General features: G+C 57.0%; 1 protein-coding gene across 1 annotated transcript; it reads left to right on the top strand.

Moving 5' to 3' along the window:
• Positions 1-16,255: 16,255 nt before the first annotated feature.
• Positions 16,256-24,298, top strand: ADD2 (adducin 2). The gene is made up of 14 exons (XM_080634675.1): positions 16,256-16,512; positions 17,560-17,698; positions 18,407-18,558; positions 18,980-19,060; positions 19,801-19,950; positions 20,027-20,170; positions 20,252-20,350; positions 20,836-21,012; positions 21,102-21,359; positions 21,817-21,936; positions 22,056-22,145; positions 22,244-22,394; positions 22,472-22,561; positions 23,651-24,298. The coding sequence occupies exons 1-14, from the start codon at positions 16,330-16,332 to the stop codon at positions 23,944-23,946; spliced, it is 2,130 nt and encodes a 709-aa protein (XP_080490801.1). The 5' UTR covers positions 16,256-16,329; the 3' UTR covers positions 23,947-24,298.
• The last annotated feature ends 22 nt before the right edge of the window (positions 24,299-24,320 follow it).

Here is a 24,320-nt window from a genome sequence, read left to right as displayed (position 1 = left end):
GGTTGCATTGGATGCACTGGGAGGGCACCGGGGTGCTATAGGTACAGTGGGAACACATTGGGGTTGCATTGAGTGCACAGGGGTGCTATAGGTACACTGGGGGGCACATTGGGGTTGCATTCGGTGCACTGAAGGGGTGCATTGGGATGCACAAGGAGTGTCTGCATTGGGGGTACACTGTGGGTGCATTGGGGTGCACGAGGAGGCTGAAGGTGCTTTGGGGGTGCATTGTGGGGCTGTAAGGGTGTGTGCAGAGGGGGTGCACTGAAGGTGTGCTCTGGGGGGTGCATTAGAGTGCTCTGGGAGGGTGCGTGTGCATTGGGATGCACTAGAGGGTCATTTGAGGGTGCACTGGGGGGGCTATAGGTGCACTGGGGGAACTGGGAGTGCACCAGGGACTGCATTGGGTTGCATGGGGGGGGCTGTGCATTGGGGGTGCACTGGGGGGGCCGGTCGTGCAATGGGAGTGCATTGGGGTGCAGGGAGGTGACGCATTGGGGGGTGCACAGGGGTGGTTGCATGGCCTGGGGGTGGGGGACGTACACCGTGAAGTGGGGGGGGCACACAGCATCACGCATGTTACCGTGTGTCAATAGCATGTACCCGCCATTGTCGCGGTGGCCTGCGTGTGCTGCGTGCGCGGGGGGCCCGTCACATGCGCGTTAACGTGCGCACCCGTGTGCACCCGTCAGCGCGCATCCATCAGCGCACAGCCCGTGGCGGTCCCTGCGCCTGCACGCGTGGCCTCTGCATCCTGGCACCCTGAAGCTTTGGGAAGCGTCTCCCTGCGTTACCCCAGGGAAAAGCCGGGATGGGAAGGTTGGATCCTTCCTTCCTTCATCCCGGCTCCATGCGGGAATGGAAGGGTCAAAGCGGAGGAGCCCTACGAGGGCCGTGGCACGTCCGAATCCCGCCTGGTCCTCCCGAAGAGCTCCTGCTGCCCGGATCCTGGCTCCCAGAAGAGCCGGTCCCAGCAGCCCTGGGGCAGGACTTACCCAACCCGTCCGTCTGCTCCCTGCCCCGCTTTCCCAACCAGTTCTGAGCAGCTCCAGCTCTTCACCTCGCAATGCTCCTATTCTAAGCGGTCATTTACATCATTCCCTTTCCAAGGAATTAAAACTCCATTTCAAAGAGAAAGAAGGGGGGGAAACAACCAAAAAGAGAGGAAGAGAAGCAGAGACGAGACAACCCCATTCCCAGGCTCCTTTTCCCTTGGGTGATCCAGTCCTGCTGGACCCGGCCCATCCAGCCCCGGTTTGTCCCACGTTTTGGTGTGAGCCCTGTATCGGATGCTCTTTAATTCACCTCCTGCCTTTTTTTCCTTGCTAAATACCCAAATTCCCATAGGTTAAGATGAAATTAAAGCAGGATTTAGCCCAAAAATAGCCGGGCACATCTGTCCACCTTCACCGTCTGCTTGGATGAAGGAAGGGATTATATGTGCAGAATGAGGGGTCTGTCTCGTCCTCCTGTCCCGTTTGGGAGCTCAGTTCACATCAGGTTATTTAAGGAGGGATATTCCTTAAGACTCAGTGTATTCGCTGGGTAACGCCTTAGTCAAGGAGCAGGTCTCTGCATTGAAACAGCTTGGGTTTGAGGTGCTTTTTAATTGCAAAATGAGCTTTTATAACCTGTTTCCTAAGGCCTTTCGAGCAAGAAACCTCAACATCTGAATGTTTCCAGGCCATCCCTCCCAGCTGCTTCCTGCCTTTTGTATGGACTTGTCCGAATCTATCGGCATTTCGCGCCGCGTTCCTTAACAGAAGGAAATGGGCTGATTGCAGGCATTGAACCCGGCTCTCGTTTCTCTAATGGCATCCTTTCAAGGCGAATGACTGCGGTAATGACAACGTCGGAGCTTGAAAGGAAGGGCCGTGCCCAGCGGCCGGAGCAGGGTCGGAGCATCCCGGAGCCCCGGGACCGGCTGCGGATGCCATCACACACAGGCAGCACCGACTTGACCCATAGGCAAAGCGCCATGACGGGGGCACAAGGGGTTAATATCCCTCCTTTTATATGGGGAACCCACGGGATGGGGATGGAGGGACGGGGAAGCAGCCCCGATGCAGGGATCTTTGGAGCTGGAGCTGCTCCAGGAGCGGCATTCATTCATCTCGGATCACCTGCCCCGTGACTCACGGCTCCATCGGTGCTCCACATACTTTCCATCAACGTTTCATTTGACACACACACACACACATCCATCCCAAACGATCCCATGGGTGACACCGGTGACCATGTATTTACCTTGCCTGCTCACCCAACGCACCGGAAACCTTGAACTGGGCCGGACCCAGCCCTGGCACAGGGTCGGGAATGGAAAACCGGTCGGAGAGCTTTTCCCTTCTCCGGCAGCCGTGGGACGGAGCGCGTGACCTTGGGGCTGAGCTGGGTGAAACAGCCTTACCCCGGCTCCGCGGCAGGGAACGAGCGGCGCCCATCCCAAAGGGATCCACAAAGGTGGAAGGAAAAGGGAGGAATGCGCCCTGTGTGTGCTGGGGGGGGTCTGTGCATCCGACTGCTGCTCCTACGGGGATGCCAGGAGAAGATGCCCATGACCCAGCACAGACCCCCCCCCGTGTGCTGGGCTGCACCCCCAGAGTGCGAGCAGCAGCTTAGGGAGGGGATCCTGCCCCTCTGCTCTCATGAGACCCCCCCTGTGTGCATGGTCCCCAATGTAAGGACATGGAGCTGTTGGAGCAAGTCCAGAGGAGGCCATGAGGATGCTCAGGGGCTGGAGCAGCTCCTGGATGGAGCCAGACTCAGAACATTGGGGCTGGAGAAGAGAAGCTGCGTGGAGACTTCAGAGCAGCTTCCAGTGTCTGAAGGGGGCCTTCAAGGATGCTGGAGAGGGGCTCTTCATCAGGGACTGTAGGGATAGGACAAGGGGTAACGGGTTCAGACTGAAACAGGGGAAGTTCAGGTTGGGGATAAGGCAGAAGCTCTTCCCTGTGAGGGTGCTGAGGCGCTGGCCCAGGGTGCCCAGAGAAGCTGTGGCTGCCCCATCCCTGGCAGTGTTCAAGGCCAGGTTGGACACAGGGGCTTGCAGCAAGCTGCTCCAGTGGAAGGGGTCCCTGCCCGTGGCAGGGGTTGGAGCTGGATGAGGTTTAAGGTCCTTTCTAACCCAAACCAGGCTGGGGTTCTATGATTCTATGATGCCCATAACCTTGGAGCTGATTCCCAATCCATCCATCCTAAAACATCCATCTGCCTCCCAAGTCCATCCTCCCCTGAGCATCCTGCACTCCCTAAAACAGCCAGAAGAATTCCTTATGGATCAAGCAGGGACCAGCAAACCAGATGCCCCTGGGCCTCCCACTGCACACAACCAGGGTAATCTCTGTCATACGGCCAGAAAAGGGGAGATTAAATTAGATTAGATGTACCTGCTTAATTTTAGCTCCCTCACATGCTTCGGGCGTGCTGCTCTGCCTCTTCCCTTGCTCCTCTCAAAGCCATGGGGCCACCAGCCAGGACAGGAGGAAACCAGACTGGGTTTGCCTGGGAAGTGGTACCCAGCGGTGTGATGTGCACTGGAGGTGCTGATGGTCACCCTGCACTGGTGACGGCCATCCTCAGCCTTGGGAGCATCACCATTCCAAGCCCCGGGAATGCCTCCCTACCCAGCCAGCCTGCCCCATTCATGCTGAGCTCCTGCTGCTGCTTTTCCCTCCACCTCCTGCTGAACTCCTGCAACGTGACAGGGACGTTTGCTGTCCACTGCCTGCCCTGACCTCCCTCATGCCAGCCCTAAGCCCTTGTCTTGTCCTGCTGCCAGCTCCATCAAATGTCTCTTGATCCAAGGTGACATCTGATTCCTCATGGGACCAGCCTTGGGTCAGCTGAGATGCAACAGGGACAAAAGACATCTGAGCCCTGCGCTCATCATGACCTGCACCATCCCCAGCATCCCAGCCAGGTCCCCAAGCCCTGGAAGGGGATGGGGAGGAAGGATGCTGTCCCCTAAAGCTACCATAGGCAAAGTGAGGGAGAGCTGGGGACCACCCCACATCCCAAAGGGGGTCCTAGTGCTGGTGAGGGCTGCGCTGGGCATCACACGAGCCTGACAGAGCTCGGAGGTCAAAAGTCCCTGTGAGGACACAGGACCCTGAGTCACAGCATCCATCCCGGGATGAGTAAGTCCCGCGAGTGGCACTTTCTCAATGCCAGCGGAAGGAGGAGGCTTCTCCAGCATCCCCAAGGCGCTTTCCCAAAGGGGCAGAGCTGGGTCACAGCCACATCCCTGGTGTGGGGCGAGCGCACGTCCCCAGTGCCACCACCCTGAGCTGGGGCATGAGGGTGAGCAGCAGCTCAGTGCCCAGGGCTTTTCCTTCACCTTCTCCATGGGATCCCTGGTGCTTCCTCATGGATCAACACGTGGGAGCAAGCCCAGGGGATCTGTGGTCCATGCTAAGCGTGTGGATGCTGTTTCTGTTTCTGATCCATGGAGTCTGGGTGTTTAAAGGGATGATCTTAAAGGTCTTTTCCAACAGAGTTGATTCTATGGCTCCAAGTGTCCCCTGTTTTTCCCACTGCTACAGCAGGTTCCCAGAGCTGGATCTCAGGAATGCCATCCTGGAGTGTGCTGGCAGTGGGAGAACGCTGCCATTACCCCACAATGACCCTGTGCCACAGCCACATCCAGCCCAGGCTTGGCACGGGGTCAGTCCTCAGGCCCTGGCTTGTGGGAAGTCTCTGGCTCTGTCGGGATGCTGGAGGGAAGGGCTGTGGAAGCAGCAGCCTGGAGCAGGTTGGAGGCTCAGGGGAAGCCGGTGGGGAGCAGTGTCCGTGTCACCATGGCAAATCCATGTGCGGATGGATGCACCTCCCTGCTCATCCTTGGTGTTTGGATGCGGCTCTTAAAACCCAGGTTGATTTGGGCACCTACCTCCTGCCCATTCCAAAAGCCCATCCTAAGCACTAATGGTGGGATTAACACCACACTGACCCCTCAAATCCAAAGCAATTCCTAACCCGGATCATGGCCAGCTCTCCCCAGGATGCAGGAGCAGAACCGGGCTCTCCCCTGGACCATTGCTCACAAGCAGCATCTCGCATCCCTCCCTGCAGGGAGGACCACATCCCAAAGCAGGAAACCACCCCCAATATTACATCCTGCCTTGCTGTGACATCAATCAGGGCCAGAGGATTGGGAAACAGCTCTCCAACACCCTTCCATGGATTATTCCATGCATCCATCCTGTTATCCCGCTCCCCACAGTTACTCCCCTTCCGATGAGCGACAGCTGGATGTATTGGCCTCACCTCCCTTCGTGCTCCATAGCCAGATACAAGGAGTAAAACCACCCCAAAATCCCAAATCCAGGGAGAAGATCCCCTTACCTGGGTGAAGCTCTCGCCATCCATCCCGTCCGCTGCGTGCTCGGGCATCATCCTTGGAGCATCCGAGATGGTTTGCTGGGACTGGGAGAGTTTTATCATCTCTGATCCCTGCGGAGGAAGGTCCCTGCCTCTCATTGGCTGGGCACTGGGGATAAGTATGGGATTTTAGCAGCACTGATGTAATTCCGGAGCTGTGGGATGAGCGCAACGGAGCTGCCTGGGATGTGATGCTGGTGGCGCTGGGTACCCACATTGTCACCGTCACCCCTCATGGAGCATCCCTTTGCATGGCAAGAAATAGCCGCCGGACCACGGGTGACCCCCACAATGTGCGGGCAGTTTTACTGATGAATCCTCTCTCCTTTTTCCTAGGATTGGGAAATAAATGAGGAAATTAACCCTGGGATGGACGTGTTTGCAAAGGGATGTTTGGGAGCTATGCTTGTGCATCCCATGTACGCACATGGGTAGATACCATGCGTGTGCACGTGTGCGTGTTGCGTGTGTGCATGAGGCAGGAACATGTGGCCACACGCATGGCTCCTACCCGGCTTAACCGGGATCTGCAGGCATCTGGTGCAGCGATGGTGGCTCCTCTGCTTATACAGAGCTTTGGGAGCCCTTTAGAACCCCAAAACACCCTCATAGGGGGTAGAACCAAGGGGGAAGAGCTGCAGCGGGAGCGGGGAGCCCCGTGGCTTTGTCCCTGTGTGCCCGTGGGCATGCGAGTGCCCTCTCCCCACTGCCCAGCAAAGAGGTTTAAGGCTGATGCACTTATTCCTTGTGTCGAGGGCAGATTATCCGGCTGGCAGGGCCGGAGCGCTGGCACGGAGCCCTGGAGCCCTTATCTGGGGCAGGCAGGGCAGGAGTGCTATGGGGAAGGAGGGGGCAGAGCTGCAGCCCCACGGTGCCCTATGGCAGGCGGCTGGGCCATGATGGGGCTCAAGAGAAGGGACAGGGATTGGGTTTGGGGGCAGCAGGATCCCTCCTCCAGGGCTTGGGCACCTCCTGCATGTGCTGAAGGTTCAGCCCAGCCTTAAATCTCAGTCTGGCCTCTGGGTTCAGCACCTTCCCTTTGCAAGCAGAGAGCTCCAGCCTCAGCCCTGTCCTCATCCTGCTCCCTATCCCATCACTGTCCTCATCCTGCTCCCTATCCCACCCCCCGATCCTGGCCGCATCCCATCCTTGTCCTCATCCTGGTCCCTGTCCCAGTCCTGTCTTCATTCCCATCCCATCACATCCCTGTCTCCACCCTGGTCCTTGTCCCAGTCCCATTCCCATCCCCATCCCACCTCTATCCCTTTCCCAGTCCCATTCTCCTCCCTGTCCCTATCCCATCCCTGGCCCCATCCTAGTCCTTGTCCCAGTCCCATTCCCATCCCCATCCCATCCTTCTGCCTTTCCTAGTCCCCATCCCTGCCACCACCCTTATTAGTCTCACCCTCATCCCATCTCTGTTCCCATCCCATCCTTATCCCATCCCCATCCCTTTCCCAGCCCCATCCCTCTCCCTGTCCCCATCTCACCCCCATCCCATGGCTGACAGGGACAGCCCAGGACTCTCCAGACTCCAATGGGAGCCAAGCCATGAGCTGCTCCGCTCACACCACGCGTTTGGCAGCACCTTCAGCCAACAGAAACTCCTTTTATCTCCAAAACCTCCTCTTTCCTCTCCAAAAAGATTCCTTTTATCTCCCCAAATTCCTTTGCTGCACAGGGAAAGCTCGGCCCGCTCCAGGCTGCGATCCTCCCTCCGCTGGCTTCTCCAAGCCGGGAAGGACAGAGCCACCTTTGTTCTGTCCCTGCTCCTATTGCTGCCGGCGTGCAGGAAATGTCACAGAGCCCTTGGCGCCGGCGGCTTTGCAATCCCTGTCCTGGCACGTCCGTGCTGGGAATCTCCGGGATAGGGAATAGAAAGGGACCCACAAGGGCTGGGCGATGGGAGATGTGCTGGGGAGATGGGGGTCAGGGGCATTGCTGCGTGTCCTGGCTCCCCACATCAGGACTTTAACTGTGATTTATATGGAACCAAGCCAGGGTTGCTCCATCTCCCACCACCACGGGGTCAATGGGATGCTGATCCCCACCCTCAGCCATTCCCAGCCTCCCGAAATCCTCCTTGCAGCAGGCACTGGATAAACCCCATCATTGTCCCTCCGGCCTCATGTATAATTCAGCACATGGCAAGGGCAAGACCTGCCCTTTCCAATGCGGGACCCCCCTCAGGGACCTCAGTGGGTGGCCAGGGACCATTCCCAACACAGCTTTATAAAGAGGCGATGGGATGCGAGCAGGACGGTGATTCCCCATGGGATACCCCCTGGAACACATTCAGCTGCAGCTCCCACAGCCTTAACCCCATGACTGGGTGTGGAAGCAGCCTCTGGGCTTTCCCTCTCCAATGGCTTCCCATTTCCAGGTCAAACAGCCAGGAAAACTCATCCAAGACGGAGTGCGGTGATGTTGTACTGGGATGAGGCATTCGGATCCCGTATCCCCAGCAGTGCTGGTGGCCGGTGAAGAGATGGTTTTATGGCTTTAATAGTGGGATAAAAGCTCTTAAGGAGGCCTTGATGGTTGTATGGCATTTCCCTGTGCTGGGCACCCATTGGAAGTGGGTCCCAATGAGAGTCCCCAGTGAGCCTGGAGACTGGGATCTGCTAATTCAGTGCAGCCCAGTGAGGAATCCCAGCCTCAAACAATGCCTGGGTGCATTCCTCTTGGAGACAGGGTGTCTCGGGATACATTGGAACAGGCATTGGAATAGTGGTGGAATCACTGTCGCTGGAAGGGATCACACACCATGTCTATGAGGTCCTCAGTGCCATGGGTTAGTGGTGGCCTCAGCAGCACTCAGGAATGCTTGGATTTGATGAGCTTAAAGCTCCTTTCCAACCTGATTCCATGACTCCACGATTCTATGCCAACAATAGGAGGAGGATGAGAGGTGCAACCACTGCCCCTGCTCTGCCGCAGCCAGAGGTGAAGCCACCGCTCCCTAAAGCAGCTCCAAGTGTTTTCCAAGGCTCTCCCCATGGATGGCCGGGATCCAGGCAGCAGCACATCACGCAGCCGGCACGAGGCCGGCAGCTCCGGCAGGGACCGGCTGCATCCGAGACGCCTGGGGCTGAGCCAGCAAAGATTGGGCTCAATCACATGTTAACAGCTGCCCCACGCCGGGATCCATCCCTCTTCCCTGACCTCCCTTGGCTCCGGTAACCAGAAACCAGTAGGGAATTTTTCCAGTCTCATGATAACAGCAAATGTCAGATCCCAAAGGAACACAGGCACTGCCAGCTGGGTGGGATGGGGGAAGCCAATGGGATGGAGCCGCACTGCTTCTGGGGGCATCCCGGGGACAGCACCCGGTGCCAGGGGGTTGGGATCCAAACCCGGCTCTTGTTTCAGAGCAGGGAAAATGAAAGGGATAACTGGAGTTGAAGAGCTGGGAAACAGCCTCAGCCTGAAGAATTCCCCATGGGAAAAGCATCCCCAGGCTGCTGTTTTCTAGGGATTCAGGCCTGGATGCTTCCCCAAGCACCATTGACCATGGTGGGGGGAAAATTGGGATGAATCCCCTAAAACTCATCAATCCTGGGGATACCGAAGCATGGGTTGGATGGGGCGACCCCGAAAGAGGCTCTGCTGCTGGAGGAGCTCTAGGACACGTTGGGCCTTCCTTTCACTTCTGCTTTCCCTGGCTCCATGGGGCTGCTGCTCTATTTAGGGAGCTGTGTCCCAGGCCAGCAGCAGCAGAAATAGAGGAGGGGAAATGAAAACGAACCCTGGTTGGCTTCAGAGCATCCTCATCTGCTGCAGATGGGAGCAGGGGCTGATAAATCTGAGCCCTAAGAACTGCAACCTGGAACAAACCACAGCCCCTCATAAGAACTGGGACTTCTAAAAGACAAGAACCCCCAAAAGAGGGACCCTAGCCATGACCACTGATAACTGGGACTCCAAAATCATGGTCTCTAATAGCCATGACCCTTAATAACTGGGACCCCTAGAACCATGGTCCCTAATAGCCATGACCCCCAATAAATGGGACCCCAAAATCACGGTCCCTAATAGCCATGACCCTTAATAACTGGGACCCCAAAACCATGGCTCCTAATAGCCATGACCCTTAATAACTGGGACCCCAAAACCATGGTCCCTAATAGCCATGACCCCTGATAACTGAGACCACAAAACCATGGTCCCTAATAACATAGTAACCCAATAACCCTGACCCCTAATAACCCTGCCCCCCCAAAAAGACATGGCCTTTAATAACCCCAATCCCTAATAACCCTGACCATAGCCATAGCCCCTAATGAGTATGACCCCTAATAACTATGACCCCTAATGAGTCTAATCCCTAATTACCCCAACCCCTAATGATGCTGCCCCCAGGCCTTTTTGCTTCCCAGTGGGGTGAGATTCCTGCCAATCCCAGTTGCACAAGCATCCCCCAAACCCCTCGTCACCCTCTTCCATACTTCCCATTTTCCCTTTGATTTGTCATCTACAAACACCCAATTTTCCCAGCTATAAAACAAGGGGAAAGGAGCACATCCCGGCTGCTGGGAGGTGGGAATTTTGCAGCCCTAATTCCCCCTTGGATACTTCCGCCTTTGGTTTTGGGATGGCTCTAAACCCACCTCCCCTCGGATTAATCTGTAAGCTCCACTCCTCCGATGAGGGCAGTAATAATGGGATTATCCCGATGTGGCTATGGGACAGGGAAGCTCATTATGGAGCATTAAAGAGGGGAAAATTGGGGTTTCCGAGATCTAATAAAAGCTCATTTCCTTCCAGGCATCTCCAAGGCTCATTTTGGGCCTCATTTTTGGGGTTTTTGCAGTTTGCCAGGATCTGGGAATGGTTTCAGCCCATTCGGGTTTGGGGAAACTGAGGCACAGCGGCCACAGCGCTGCATGGGGACCACTTCCATGTCTCTCAGTACATCCCATAGGGCAGCCCCAGGCCCAGGGGTTAAAGTGGGGATGAGGCACTTTGGGGGGGCTTTTCCCTATGAAAACACGGGAAAGGAGGATGGGGAGGGGGAAACCCCCCCAATGAAGGGTTTGGGATGAGGTTCCCCCCATAGTGACTGACCCGGCGTCACCGCTGGCCTCAGTTTTGATGGGAAAAGGGGAATTTGCCTCTTTTTCCAGCCGCCCTCTGCGTTCCAGCATCACGAGGACCAACAGTGCCACCTGCCGAAACGGCCCTCGCTGTTACCGAACGCTCGCCGTTCCCTTTTCCCCATCCCAAAGCGCATTCCCACGTATTTAGGGACACAAGAACCCTCTCAACCCATCCCCTGTTTGTCCCTATGGGGCAATGCTGGTTGCCCATCCCCATCACATCGAGCCTTGTCCTTATAGAGGTCCCCTTTATACTCCTGGGGCTGGTTTAGGTCCCTTTTAGGGCTTGGAAAGCTCCTTTCTAACCCAAACCATTCCATGACCAAGTCTTTGTGCCCAGTGACCCTTGGGGCCTGGCTCTTAGGGACACAAGAACCCCCCCAGCCCATCGCCTGTTTGTCTGTATGGGGCAATGCTGGCTGCCCATCCCCATTGCATCAAGCCTTGTCCCTGTTTGGCTCCCCTTTATACTCCTGGGGCTGTTTCAGGTCCCTTTTAGGGCTTGGAAATCTCCTTTCCAACCCAAACCATTCCATGACCAAGTCTTTGTGCCCAATGACCTTTGGGGCCTGGCTCTTAGGGACACAAGAACCCCCCCAACCCATCCCCTGTTTGTCCCTATGGGGCAATGCCGGCTGCCCATCCCCATCACATCAAGCCTTGCCCTTATAGAGGTCCCCTTTATACTCCTGGGGCTGGTTTTAGGTCCCTTTTAGGTCTTGGAAAGCTCCTTTCCAACCCAAACCATTCCACGACCAAGTCTTTGTGCCCAGTGACCCTGGGGGCTTGGCCACTGAGAGGGGAAACTGAGGCACACCCAGGCCTGCCCATTAGGCTGCAGCGAGCCCCACCTGCGGCTCATTGAGCACTTAAGGGCCCCTATAGAAACCTATATAAACCCTTAACCCTGCTTAGTGCCTGCTCTGCTTGATCCATGGCTATGGATGGAGCCGGGATGCAGCGGGCCCTTCTGCCCACCCCGGCCCCGGAGGTGCTGGAGCGGGTGCTGAGACAGCTCCACGGCCCCTTGCCCTGCGCTGCCGCCATCGCCCGCCTGCGGAAGGGGCCGGCCGGGGGATACGAGCCGGCCGGGAATGCCGGGGATGCGCTGGAACGCAGGCAGTTGGCAAACGCCAAGGAGCGGGAGAGGGTGAGGGAGCCCGGCCCCACACTTGGGGGGATGCTGCTGGTGCTGGTGGTACCCGGGTCACCCCTGCGTGCTTGGGCCGTTGGCCTTAGGCCTCTGCTGGGGGTCATGAACAGGGGGAGTCTTTGCCTCTGCCCTTGGGGGCTCTGATTTAATATGGGGGGGGTTATATAGCATATATATTATAGTATATTTATTACGTTTAATGTAGCATTATAGTCAAAATAGGATTATTGTATTAATATATTACTTGATATTAATATGTTAAAGTTGTTATTATATTATTATATCAATATATTACTCAATAATATAATATTAATATATTAATACATTATATTATTATCATAGTTTTCTATAATATGGGGGTTTTAATACAGTTTAATCCTAAAAGGGCCTGGTTTAATCCTTGGGGCCTGGTTAGATCCCAGTTCAATCCTATGGGGGCCAGGTTTAACCCTGGGAGGTTCTGGCTCAGTTTGGGGGGAGTCCTGGCTTAATCCTGGGGGTTCCAATTTAACCCTTATAGAGCCCAGTTTAATCCTGAGGGACTGGGTTTAATCCCAGGAGGACCTGGCTTAATTCTGGGGGGCCTGGTGTGACCCTAGGAGGGAAGGTGTTAATGTGGGGGGGAGCCTGGTTTGATCCTGGGGGATCCAGTTTAAGGCTTAGAGAGCCCAGTTTAATCCTATGGGGGAGCAGGTATCATCCTAGAAGGTTCTGGCTTAATTTGGGAGGGAGATGGTTTAATTCTAACAGAACCTGGTTTAACCTTGGAGGGGGCCAGGTTAATCCTAAAAGGACCTGGTTTAAACAGGGGGAGGCCTGGTTTAAAGTGGGAGGGAGCTGGTTTGATCCTAGGGGGGCCTGGTTCAACCCTGTGGTGCCCAGTTTAACCCTGAGTAGAGGCTGGTTTAGTCCTAGGAGGACCTGGCTTCATTGGGGGGGGCTGGTTTAATTCTGGGGTACCCAGATTCACCATAGGAAGGCCTGGATTAATCTTGGAGAGCCCAATTTAATCCTGAGGGGGCCCAGTTTAATCCTAACAGCACATGGCTTAATTCTGGGGGTGCCCTGTTTAATCCTAGCAGGACATGGCTTAATTCTGAGGGTGTCCAGTTTAATCATAGGAGCCCAATTTAATCCTGAGGGGGCCCTGTTTAATCCTAGCAGGACATGGCTTAATTCTGGGGGTGCCCAGTTTAATCCTAGCAGCACATGAATTAATTCCGGGGGTGCCCTGTTTAATCCTAACAGCACATGGCTTAATTCTGGGGGTGCCCAGTTTAATCCTAGCAGCACATGAATTAATTCCGGGGGTGCCCTGTTTAATCCTAACAGCACATGGCTTAATTCTGGGGGTGCCCAGTTTAATCCTAGCAGCACATGAATTAATTCTGGGGGTGCCCAGTTTAATCCTAACAGCACATGGCTTAATTCTGGGGGTGCCCAATTTAATCCTAGCAGCACATGAATTAATTCTGGGGGGCCCAGGTCAATCCTAGCAGCGTGTGGCTTTATTTTGGGGGTGCCCAGTTTAATCCTAGCAGTACACAGCTTAATTCTGGGGATGCCCAGTTTAATTCTAGGAGCCCAATTTAATCCTGAGGGGGCCCTGTTTAATCCTAACAGCACATGGCTTAATTCTGGGGGTGCCCAGTTTAATCCTAGCAGCACATGAATTAATTCCGGGGGGCCCAGCTCAATCCTAGCAGCGCATGGCTTTATTATGGGGGTGCGGGGTTTAATCCTAGCAGGGCACGGCTTAATTCTGGGGATGCCCAGTTTAATCCTAGGAGCCCAATTTAATCCTGAGGGGGCCCAGTTTAATCCTAACAGCACATGGCTTAATTCTGGGGGTGTCCAGTTTAATCCTAGCAGCACATGGGTTAATTCTGAGGTCCCCAGTTTAATCCTAAAGGGTCCCAGTTTACCCTTGGGATCCCCCTATGTACCCCAATGGGTTTTCCTTCTCTTTATCTCCCCCTTTCAGATCAAGAACATCAACAGCGGCTTCTCCAAGCTCAAGGCGCTGGTGCCCCTGGTCCCCCGCGACCGTAAGCCCAGCAAAGTGGACACCCTGAAGGCAGCCACTGAGTACATCCGGCTGCTGCGGCTGGTGCTGGAGGAAACGGGGGGGCTCAAGGTAAGGGGGGGTCACCCCAACATCAACCTCCCCTGTTTCAGCTTGAACCCATCACCCCTTGTCCTATCGATCCAGCCCCTGATGAAGAGCCCCTCTCCAGCATCCTTGTGGCCCCCTTCAGACACTGGAAGATGCTCTGGGGGTGCAGCCCAGCACATGGGGGGGCTCTCGTTGACCAACACCCCCAAGTCCTTGTCCTCAGGCTGTTCTCCATCACTTCTCTGCCCAGCCTGTGCCTGGGATTGCTCCAATCCTTGCCCTTGGTCCTGTTGAACTCCATAGAGCTGGCACTGGGCACCCCTCAAGCGTGTCAATGTCCCCCTGGATGGCAAAAGGATGGGGGGGGCACAACACCCCAGTTTCAGTGCTTTCTCCCCCCCTTCTCACACCGTCAGGATGCTGATGCCAAGCAAGAGCCGGGTGACACCGCTGGGACTGGGCCTGGCACTGCCCCTCCATGCCCATGGGGTGCCCCTGTGCTGCCCCCCAACCCTGGGCTGCTACAGGAGAGTGGGGAGCTGGTGAGTTGGGGGTCAGGGTTGGGGTGATGGGGTTGGGTGCACCCAAGACGGGGGGACAAGATGGGATGGGGACACTCATGAGCCTTGCAGGGAGCTCCCACCCCTGAGCTTAGGGCTTGGGGAGCCTCTGATTTATATCAACACATTATATATATATACATATATATATATATGCCCCAAAATATTCCGAATGAGCAAAACCTTGTGTTTTGGGGGCTTGTTTTTGAAGGTTTTACCAGCCAATCCCTAAGAAACCCTGGAATCTCCTGCAGAGACCCGCGGGGGACCTGCTGTGACACCAAGTTTGATGCTCCAGCACTTCTTTTGGGGGCTGGCTCCTGTCCCACGGCCAGATCCAGCCCCACATCCCGTTACATTGCCCCTCAACCTGCCTATCCCCAAAACGGGGGGGTCCATCACTCCTAAACCACGATGGTGAGGCCAGAGCTGTAATTAATAGCTTTATGTGAATGTAATTAGTAATTAGCAGAGCTGTTCCTTCTCCCCCCCCCCCCCCCCGTTATTTAATAGAACTCCCAATTCACCATCTCATAATAAAAGAGGATTTTGGGGGGTGTCCGTGCTGTTCCTGTGTGCTTCCCACCGCGTTTATTTGCACTCAATGGGTGTCCCGGGGGGGTCCATGGATCCCCCCCACCTCTATGGGGCGGAGCGTGTCGGCAGAAGGAGCTGGACCTGCGCGGGGGGGGGGGCCCTTTGTCAGGATGCTCTGAGGAGGAGGAGGATGCTCTGAGGAGGAGGTGGGTGATGGCAGCATCCTCCCGGCCGCAGCATCCCCATCCATGGGAGGGTTTTGGGGGATGGGGGGGGAAACAACAAATTGGGTGACCCCCCCCATCCCTTTCCCGTCTTTTCTCACCCTCCCTAAGCAGGCTGCATGCAGGTTTGGGGGGGCTGCATCTATTCCCACCCCCCCCCTTTTCCCGGCCTTTATCCTCTGCGGGCGGTGGGTACCAATTCCCCCTTTTTCCCTTTTCAACCCGCATCCATGGGGGTGCGATGCTGCACCCAAAACAAGGGAAATTCCCTGTTTTTCATCCTCAGCCGCCATCCCTGCGGCTGCCGCAGCGGCGCTGGGTGCGGCGAGGGCGGAGGCGGCCGGGAATGTTGGATGGATGGATGGATGGGAGGTGGGAGCTTAGGGGTGTCGTTTATCCCCCCCCCATTCCCAGCACGCAGTGATGCGGGGGGGCCTTTAGAGACCCCTCTGCTCTTCCTCTTTGGGGGGGGGGGGCAATTCCTGCTGGGATGCTCAGGATCCTGCCACCCCCTGATGTTCGCCATTCAGTGGGGACCCTCCCCGGGAATTCAAGCCTGGAAAAGGTTCTCTGCTTCCCTGTGAGCCAGGTCGGTACCGGAGCACCAAAGCTTGGGGGGGGGGGGGACGGACATGGGGGGCTATGGAGGATGTGGGAAACTCTGCTTTTGCGCTGGGGGAAGCACTGAGCGTTGGGGAGGGGGGATGCTCTGTTTGGGGGGTCCTGTGGGATTTGGGGGAGCAGCTCAGGTTTGGACCACCTCTGCACCCTCTATATGGGGAGCGAGCGGTTCCTTGTGTTTGGGTTTATTTGCCCCTTATTTTGGTGCAGCAGCACCCCCAAAACACCTCATTGAAGACTTTACAGGAAGGGGGGGATCAGTGGTGGCGTTACGGCGTTCCCAGCAGCACGGCTCGGTCCCCAACAGTGGCACCGTGGCATCGATCCCAAACGCGATCGACTGGGAGCATCCCTCAAGGCGGATGCCATTGGCGCTGCTCCCATCAGTGCACGGAGCCGCCCGTTCTCAGCCGCTGCTTGTTCAGAGGGGGGGTGATTTGGGAGGTTCAGGCCCCCCCCCCATATCACGTCCTGAAGGTGCCAACTCATCACACGGATGAGTTGTCCCTATGGGAAGGGCGGAGGCCGGATGGGGCTTATCTCCAGCGTGCAGCTTGGGGGTATCTGCGGTGGCTGCTTCCCAATCTGTATCTGCGGAGGGCGCTGGCGCTGACCGGGTCCCTGTGTTCCCCACGGCAGGATGAGCTCCGTGGCCAGCCCCGAGCCCCTGCCCGAGCCCCCCGGCTCTGGGCCCCGCTACCTGGAGAGCTTGGCTGAGGAGGACCCCGAGTACCTGCGGGCGCGGAACATGGCAGCGGACCTGCGGCAGGACTTCAACATGATGGAGCAGAAGAAGAGGGTCACCATGATCCTGCAGAGCCCGGTAAGCGGTGGCACCTCTCGGAGTCTGAACCCCGTCCCTCTTTGTCCTCAAACCCCATCCCTCCTTGTCCCCAAATCCTATCCCTCCTGCGCCCCCAAACCCTGACCCTCCTGCCCCTCTCCCTTCTATCTCCCTTTGTCCCCAAACCCTGTCCCTTCTTGTCCCCAAACCCTGTCCCTTCTTGTCCCCAAACCCCATCCCTCCTGTCCTCAAATCCCACCAGTCTTGTGCTCCAAACCCCATCCCCTCCTTGTCCCCAAGTCCTATCCCTCCTGTGCCCAAACCCCATCCCTCCTTGTCCTCAAATCCTATCCCTCCTGCTCCCCAAACCCTGCCCCTCCTGTCTCCAACCTTGTTCCTCCTGCCCCTCTTCCTCCTATCTCCCTTTGTCCCCAAACCCTGTCCCTCCTTGTCCCCAAACTCCATCCCTCCTCTGCCACCCAACCCCATTCCTCCTGTCTTCCACACCCTCTTCCTCCTTGTCCCCAAACCCTATCCCTCCTGTCCTCAAATCCTGTCACTTCTGTGCTCCAAAACCCATTCCTATTTGTCCCCAAATCCCACAGTTTCTGTGCCCAAACCCCATCCCTCCTGTTCTCAACCTTGTTCCTCCTGCCCCTGTCCCTCCTTGTCCCCAAATCCTATTTCTCCTTGTCCCCCAATGCCATCCCTCCTCATCCCCAAACCCCGTCCCCCCTGCCCTAACTCAGACCCTCCTGTCCCAACCCCATCCCTCCTCTTCCAAGCAAATGCCACTGTGTTGGATGGGGGCACGTCCCTGGCTGCCCAGTAGTGCCCCCACCGTGCCACCAAGCTGGCAATGTCACTGCCACCGAGCCCATGGGGCTGCTGTCACTGCGTTATCAGCGGTGGCACTGCCACCACGCAGTGCTGTGATTGCCACCGCGCTGCTGATGCCACCAAGCCAATGATGCTGCCACCACCGACCCGGTGGTACCCGCACCCCGGTGCCACCGGATGCTCCCTGCTTGGTCACCGCATCCCTGTGGTGATGGGGATGACACCGGTGGGGCCGGGGTGCCGCAGTCTTTCAGGGAGGAGCTGGAGAGCCTCATCCAGGAGCAGATGAAGAAGGGGAACAACTCGTCCCACATATGGGCCCTGCGGCAGATCGCCGACTTCATGGCCACCACGTCCCCTGCCGTCCTCCCCACCTCCCCCATGGGTACGGCAGCAGCTTTTTTGGGGCAAAAAGGGAATAATTTGGTGAAATTCTGGAGTGTTTTCCTTAATGTATGGGTTTGGAGGTGAGAAAACATCCCATAGCGCTGCATGTTCTCCTTCCCAGTAGAGAGGGGTGAGGGTGGAGGGAGGGGATTGAGGACCACAGGGGCAAAGTGGGGGTCACGCTGCAGACCCCAAGTAGCCTCTTCCAAAACCCTGGGATCTCCTAAAACCTTTGGGATCCTCCAAACCTTTGGGATCCCTTTATCTTCGGGACCACCAAACCTTCAGAATCCATTCAACTTTTGGCACCACCAGACTTTGGGATCCTTCAAACCTTTGGGATCCTCCAAACCTTTAGGACCCTCAAACCTTTGGGATCCCTTTACTTTTGAGACCACCAAACCTTTAGGATCCTCCAAACCTTTGGTATCCCTTTACCTTTGGGACCCCCAGACCTTTGGGATCCTCCAAACCTTCGGAATTCCTCTACCTTTGGGACCACCAAACCTTTGGAATCCATTTAACTTTCGGGATCCACCAAACCTTTGGAATCCCTTGAACCTTTAGGACCCCCAAACCTTTGGGACCCCAAACCCAGCTCCATCACCCTCCACTCCCCAAGAGAACATCCCGGTGTTGGGAAGGGGCTTTCAAACCAAACCGCCCCCCACTTCTCTCTCTCATTTTGGGGGTGACGCATCCCCAGGGCTGGCTTCTGTCACCCCCATCAATGACCTGCACGGCCCCGAGGCACCAGCGCTGGCCAAGGGCGAGCGGCTGATGCGCTGCAAGGTGGGCAGCATCCACCGGCTGCTGGACCTCTATGGCTGGGCCCAGCTGGGACATGCGGCTGTCACCGTGAGCATCCCAAAAACAGGGGGGGGAATGGTGGTTTTGGGGGGGTTTGGGGCTATTTTGGGGTGTATTTGGGGTATTTTGGTGTGTTTCCTTTTGGGAGAGTAAGGTTTAAGGGGGATGTGGGGCTTTTTTGAAGTGTGGGAGGTGTTTGGGGGGGGTTGAGGGCTTTCAGGGCAGGGGGCTTTGGGGGGTGCAGGGGGGTTTTGGGGGTGTTTTTAAGGTTTTTTTCCCTTTTTGATATCTCTACGGGCTTTTTGGGGAGGTATTTGGGGGTTCTGGTGGATTTGAGGACGTTCAGGGTGGGATGGTTCATGGGGGCCTTTGGGCAGGGTAAGGTTTTGGGGGTACAGTGAGGTTTTCGGGGGTGATTTTAGGGTGCCTTTCCCACTTTCGTACCCACATGTGCTTTCTCTCACCGCAGCTACGTGTCAGCAAGGAACAGGAGCATTTCTTGGTGGCCCCACAGGGGTTGGCATGCAGCGAGGTGACAGCAGCCAGCTTGGTGAGCACCCCTGTTATCCCTATAGCATCACCCCCATCCCTGTTATCCCTATATCATCACCCCCATCCCTGTTATCCCTATATCATCACCCCCATCCCTGTTATCCCTATAGCATCACCCCCATCCCTGTTATCCCTATAGCATCACCCCCATCCCTGTTATCCCTATAGCATCACCCCCATCCCTGTTATCCCTATGGCATCACCACCATCCCTGTTATCCCTATCCATCACCTCCATCCCTGTTATCCCTATCCATCAACCTCATTCCTGTTATCCCTATAGCATCACCTCCATCCCTCTTATCCCTATCCGTTAACTCCATCCCTGTTACCCCTATCCATTGCCTCTATCCCTGTTACCCCTGTCCATCACACCCATCCCTGTTGTCCCTATCCATTACCTCCATTCCTGTTATCCCTATAGCATCACCCCAATCCCTGTTATCCCTTATCCATCACCCCAATCCCTGTTATCCCTTATCCATCACCCCCACCCGTTATCCCTGTAGTATCACCCCAATCCCTGTTATCCCTGTAGCATCACCCCTACCCCTGTTATCCCTGTACCATCACCCCTACCCCTGTTATCCCTGTAGCATCACCCCAATCCCTGTTATCCCTTATCCATCACCCCCACCCCTGTTATCCCTATCCATCACCCCCATCGCCATCCCTTTCCATCACCCCCACAACCTGGGATGCTGAAGGAGCTCCGAGCCCCCTCTCCGTCCCCCCCAAGATCAAGGTGAACGTGCTGGGGGCCGTGGTGGAGCAGGGCAGCACCAACTTCACCCCGGACACGCGCAGCTTCAGCCTCCACGCCGCCATCTACGCCGCCCGCCCCGACACCCGCTGCATCATCCACCTGCACACCCCGGCCACGGCTGCAGTGAGATACGGGGGTGCAGGGGTGGGTTTTGGGGGGGGTGGAAGGGCTTTGTCACCCCCTCCGTGTCCTGCCGCAGGTATCGGCCATGCGCTGCGGGGTGCTGCCCATCTCCCGCGCCGCGCTGCTGCTGGGGGATGTCGCCTACTTTGACTTCAGAGGGGAGGTGGAGGAGGAAGCCGATCGGGTCGAGCTCCAAAAATGCCTTGGTCCCACCTGCAAGGTGAGGGCACGGGGACACACACGGAAGGGGTGAGCCCGTCGCGCTCTCCTTGTCCCGCTGACGTCCCCGTTGGTGCTGCAGATCCTGGTGCTGCGCAACCACGGGGTGCTGGCGCTGGGGGACACGGCCGAGGAGGCCTTCTACAGCATCTTCCATCTGCAGGCAGCCTGCGAGATCCAGGTGAGCACCCGACTGTGCCCCGAGCTGTGTACGGCCTCAGCATCGTGCCCATGGGAATAAGCACTGAGTTGTGTGCGGCCTCAGCACCATGCACATGGGAATAAGCACTGAGCTGTGTGCAGCCTCAGCACCACACTCATGAGAATAAGCACTGAGTTGTGTGCGGCCTCAGCATTGTGCCCATTAGAATAAGCACTGAGCTGTGTGCAGCCTCAGCACCACACTCATGAGAATAAGCACTGAGTTGTGTGCGGCCTCAGCATTGTGCCCATTAGAATAAGCACTGAGCTGTGTGAGGCCTCAGCACCATGCCCATTAGAATAAGCACTGAGTTGTGTACAGCCTCAGTACTGTCCCCTAGGGCCATGCTCCGAGCTGTGCCAGGTCCCTGCTGTCACCTCGGTGCCCCGCGCATCCACGGATGCTGTGGGTGCCGTGGCCATGCCCAGCCCCACCAGCATCACCCCCCCCTTGCTGTGCCGCAGGTGTCGGCGCTGGCGAGCGCGGGGGGCACAGAGAACCTGATCGTGCTGGAGCGGTCCAAGCACCGTGCGCATGAGGTGGGCTCCGTGCGCTGGGCGGGCAGCACCTTCGGGCCCATGCAGAAGAGCCGCTTGGGCGAGCACGAGTTCGAAGCCCTGATGAGGATGCTGGACAACCTGGTGAGGATGCTGGGACGCCGCCAACCCAACCGCGCTCCCATCTCTGCCCTTTCCTCCTTATCTCCTAACCAAACGTCGTCCTTTCGCAGGGGTACCGCACCGGGTACACCTACCGCTACCCCCTGGTGCAGGAGAAGAGCAAACCCAAAAGCGATGTGCTCATCCCCGCCACCGTGACAGCCTTTGTGTTCGAGGAGGAGGCCGCCCCTGTCCCCGCGCTGCGGCAGCATGCTCAGAAGCAGCAGAAGGAGAAGACGAGGTGGCTCAACACCCCCAACACCTACATGAGGGTCAATGTGGCTGAGGAGCAGCAGGGCAGTGCTGGCAGCCAGAAGACAAAGACGACGGTGAGGGGCTGCTGGGGCAGTCAAGGGGGGGTTTGGGAAGGGAGCTGGCTCTGGGAATGGCATTAGCTTGGAGGGTGATGCATCTATGATAAAGGGATGGATGGGATCTGGCCAGGAATGCACAGGGATCTGTGAGAAGCGATAAGTGCTGCTTTTGGTACATTTATTAAGCACAAACTTTCCTTTCCTCCTCTATTCCCTGCCGTAATGATAGTTATTGGAAAACCCCATCTCCCCAGCCTCACAGGGAAGAGCTTTTTCCTTATCCCCAACCTGAACTTCCCCTGTTTCAGTTTGAACCCATCACCCCTTGTCCTATCGCTACAGTCCCTGATGAAGAGTCCCTCTCCAGCATCCTTGTAGCCCCCTTCAGACACTGGAAGCCGCTCTGAGGTCTCCATGCGGTCTTCCCCCTTCATCATGTGTTGTTTATGGGGGTTTTCCCTCCCTGATGCAGTGGCTGAAAGCAGACGAGGTGGAAAAAGGCAGCAGCGGGACCCCCATCCGAATCGAGAACCCCAACCAGTTCGTGCCCCTCTACACGGACCCACAGGAGGTGCTGGAGATGAGGAACAAGGTCCGGTCCTGGCCCCAAACCCTGCCCCGAGGCTTTGGGATATGGGTGCAGGGATGTTCACAGACCCATGGGGAGGGGGACGGCTGTTTCCTTGCCCCTAATCCGCATCTCACCCATAGATCCGGGAGCAAAACCGCCAGGATGTGAAGTCAGCCGGACCCCAATCACAGCTACTGGCCAGTGTGATCGCAGAGACCAGCCGCAGCCCCGTACGCCACCCCACATCCCAGCCCCACATCCCGTCCCCGCAGCATCCTACCCCTCACGGGGCAGGGGGGTAACACCGCTCCGGGGTCTATTCCTTCAGTCCACAGAGAGCCATTTGGGAGATGCAGAAGCCAAAGAAGCATCCCGGGATGAGGCCCCCCCGGAGCCGGAGCCCCCGAACCCCTTCAGCCAGCTGACGGACCAGGAGCTGGAGGAGTACAAGCAGGAGGTGGAGAGGAAAAAGCTGCAGGGTAGGAAGGGTAAAGGGGAGCCCCGATCCCAAATCCCATTCCATGGAGCTTGGAGCAGCTCACGTCTCTGTTGGCAGGCGAGAAGGCTGCTGTGGCCGAGGAGAGCCAGGCTCCCCCTGCATCCCCACCGCAGAGCCCGGCCCCGACGCCTGCGGAGCCCTCGGAGGGTGAGTGAGCCCATGGGAGCAGGGGACAGGAGGATGGGGTCTGCAGCGAGCGACTGAAGCAGAGGGATGCGGGTGGATGCAGCCGGACCCTGCTTGAACACGGATAAACATCTCCGTCTGCCTGCCCGGCTCCAGTGGGGAGCAGCGCTGATGGGGGCTCACACCATAAAGGCAGCAAAGCCACCGCTCGCTTTGAATGTCACATCGGGAGCATCCATTGGTGGCTTTGCTGGGTGCAGGGGACATCTCCATCCTGCTCCTAACAGAATCAACCGGGACGGGAAAGAGCTTTAAGCTCATCCAGTCCAACCCTTCCCAGCACTGCCAAGGCCACCACGAACCCATGGCACTGAGGGTCTTGTCTACATGGTTTGGGAACACTTCCAGCCTGTTCCAATGCCTGGGCATCCTTTGGGGAAGGAATTGTTCCTCATCTCCATCTAAACTTGTCCTGGTGCAGCTTGAGGCCGGTTCCTCTTGTCCCATCACCTAAGGATGCGACATTGCCATTGTGATATGGTCCCACGTTGTCACTTACAGCGGGTCTTGGGGGGGCAGTGGGAGCTTCTGGCTTGCTCATCGTGTGTCGTGGTGTCTGTGTCTGTGTCCACAACCTCTTCCTTTCTCTTTCCTCCCCGTGTGGCTCTCACCCAAGGAGTTACCTCTGCCTCTGAATGCTTGTCACTGTAGTAAGTACGGAGAGGCCATCCTTAAGGAGGAGGGACACGGGTGCAGCTCGCGGTGCCCTTGCTCTCCGTGGCCCCAGCGCTCTCCTGAGGGCTTTGCAGCAGGAAATGCCTTGGGTTTCCTTGTTCTCTTTGCTCCCTGCTCTCATTCCAGCGGCGAGGCCGGGATGGAGCCAGCCGCCTGCCCTGCCTGCCTCTTCCCGGCTCTCCATCCCACCTCGCTTGTCCTGCAGGGAGAGGGGGGGGAAGCTCAGGGAAGCAGCGCCTGAGGCAGGAGGGGATCGAGCCCCATTGTTCTCTATGCACAGAGGCCAAATCCTGCTCCTGCCCAGGGGGGATTTAAACCTGCCCAGCGCCGGGCGCTGATGCTTAAACCTCACCTCTCCTCTTTGCCGTTGCCAAGGTGACAAGAAGGAGGATGGGGACCAAGCGCCGGCTGATGCTGCTGTTGAGAAGGAGCCACCGGCGGTGGTGAATGGGAAAGATGAGGAGCAAAGCACCGAGGAAAGCAAAGCCGGGGAGCGGACGACGTCCCCTGCCACCACCGACACGGATGCTCCTAAGGAGAAGGAGACGGTGACCAGCAGCCCCGTGTCCCCCGAAGGGTCCCCTTCCAAATCGCCCTCGAAGAAGAAGAAGAAATTCCGGACCCCGTCTTTCCTGAAAAAAGGCAAAAAGAAGGAAAAGATCGAATCCTGAGTGTCCTCCGAAGCCTCCAGCCCGGAATCCGCTCCGGATGGAGGCACCAAAGAGGCAGGGATGGCTCCTGCAGCTGAAAAGCCCGGAGATGAGCTGTTTCCTTGGGTATTCCCGGCACCAGGCACCTCGTCCCCTCGTCACCCGCTTATTGGAGGCGGTCACTGAGCTTAGGAAAGATTGTGGCCCCTGTTTGCTGCTTGGGGAAACACCCGCTGCCATGCCCCTTCTCCCTTCTCCCTCCTGGGTACCAGCCCCTTCCCCAGTCCCGGATTGAGGGTTGGATTTGGGGTGTTTGTTCCCCCTTTGTGAAATGCAGGGCGCAGCTCGGATGCGCTCGGTTTGAGGAAGAAAAGGGTGGGTTTTGTTGTTCTTTT

Source organism: Psittacula echo (assembly GCF_963264785.1).
Source record: "Psittacula echo genome assembly, chromosome: 25".
Classification (NCBI taxonomy): domain Eukaryota; kingdom Metazoa; phylum Chordata; class Aves; order Psittaciformes; family Psittacidae; genus Psittacula; species Psittacula echo.
The sequence above is the reverse complement of the archived record's forward strand: the minus strand, read 5'-3'. Positions and strand labels throughout refer to the sequence as shown.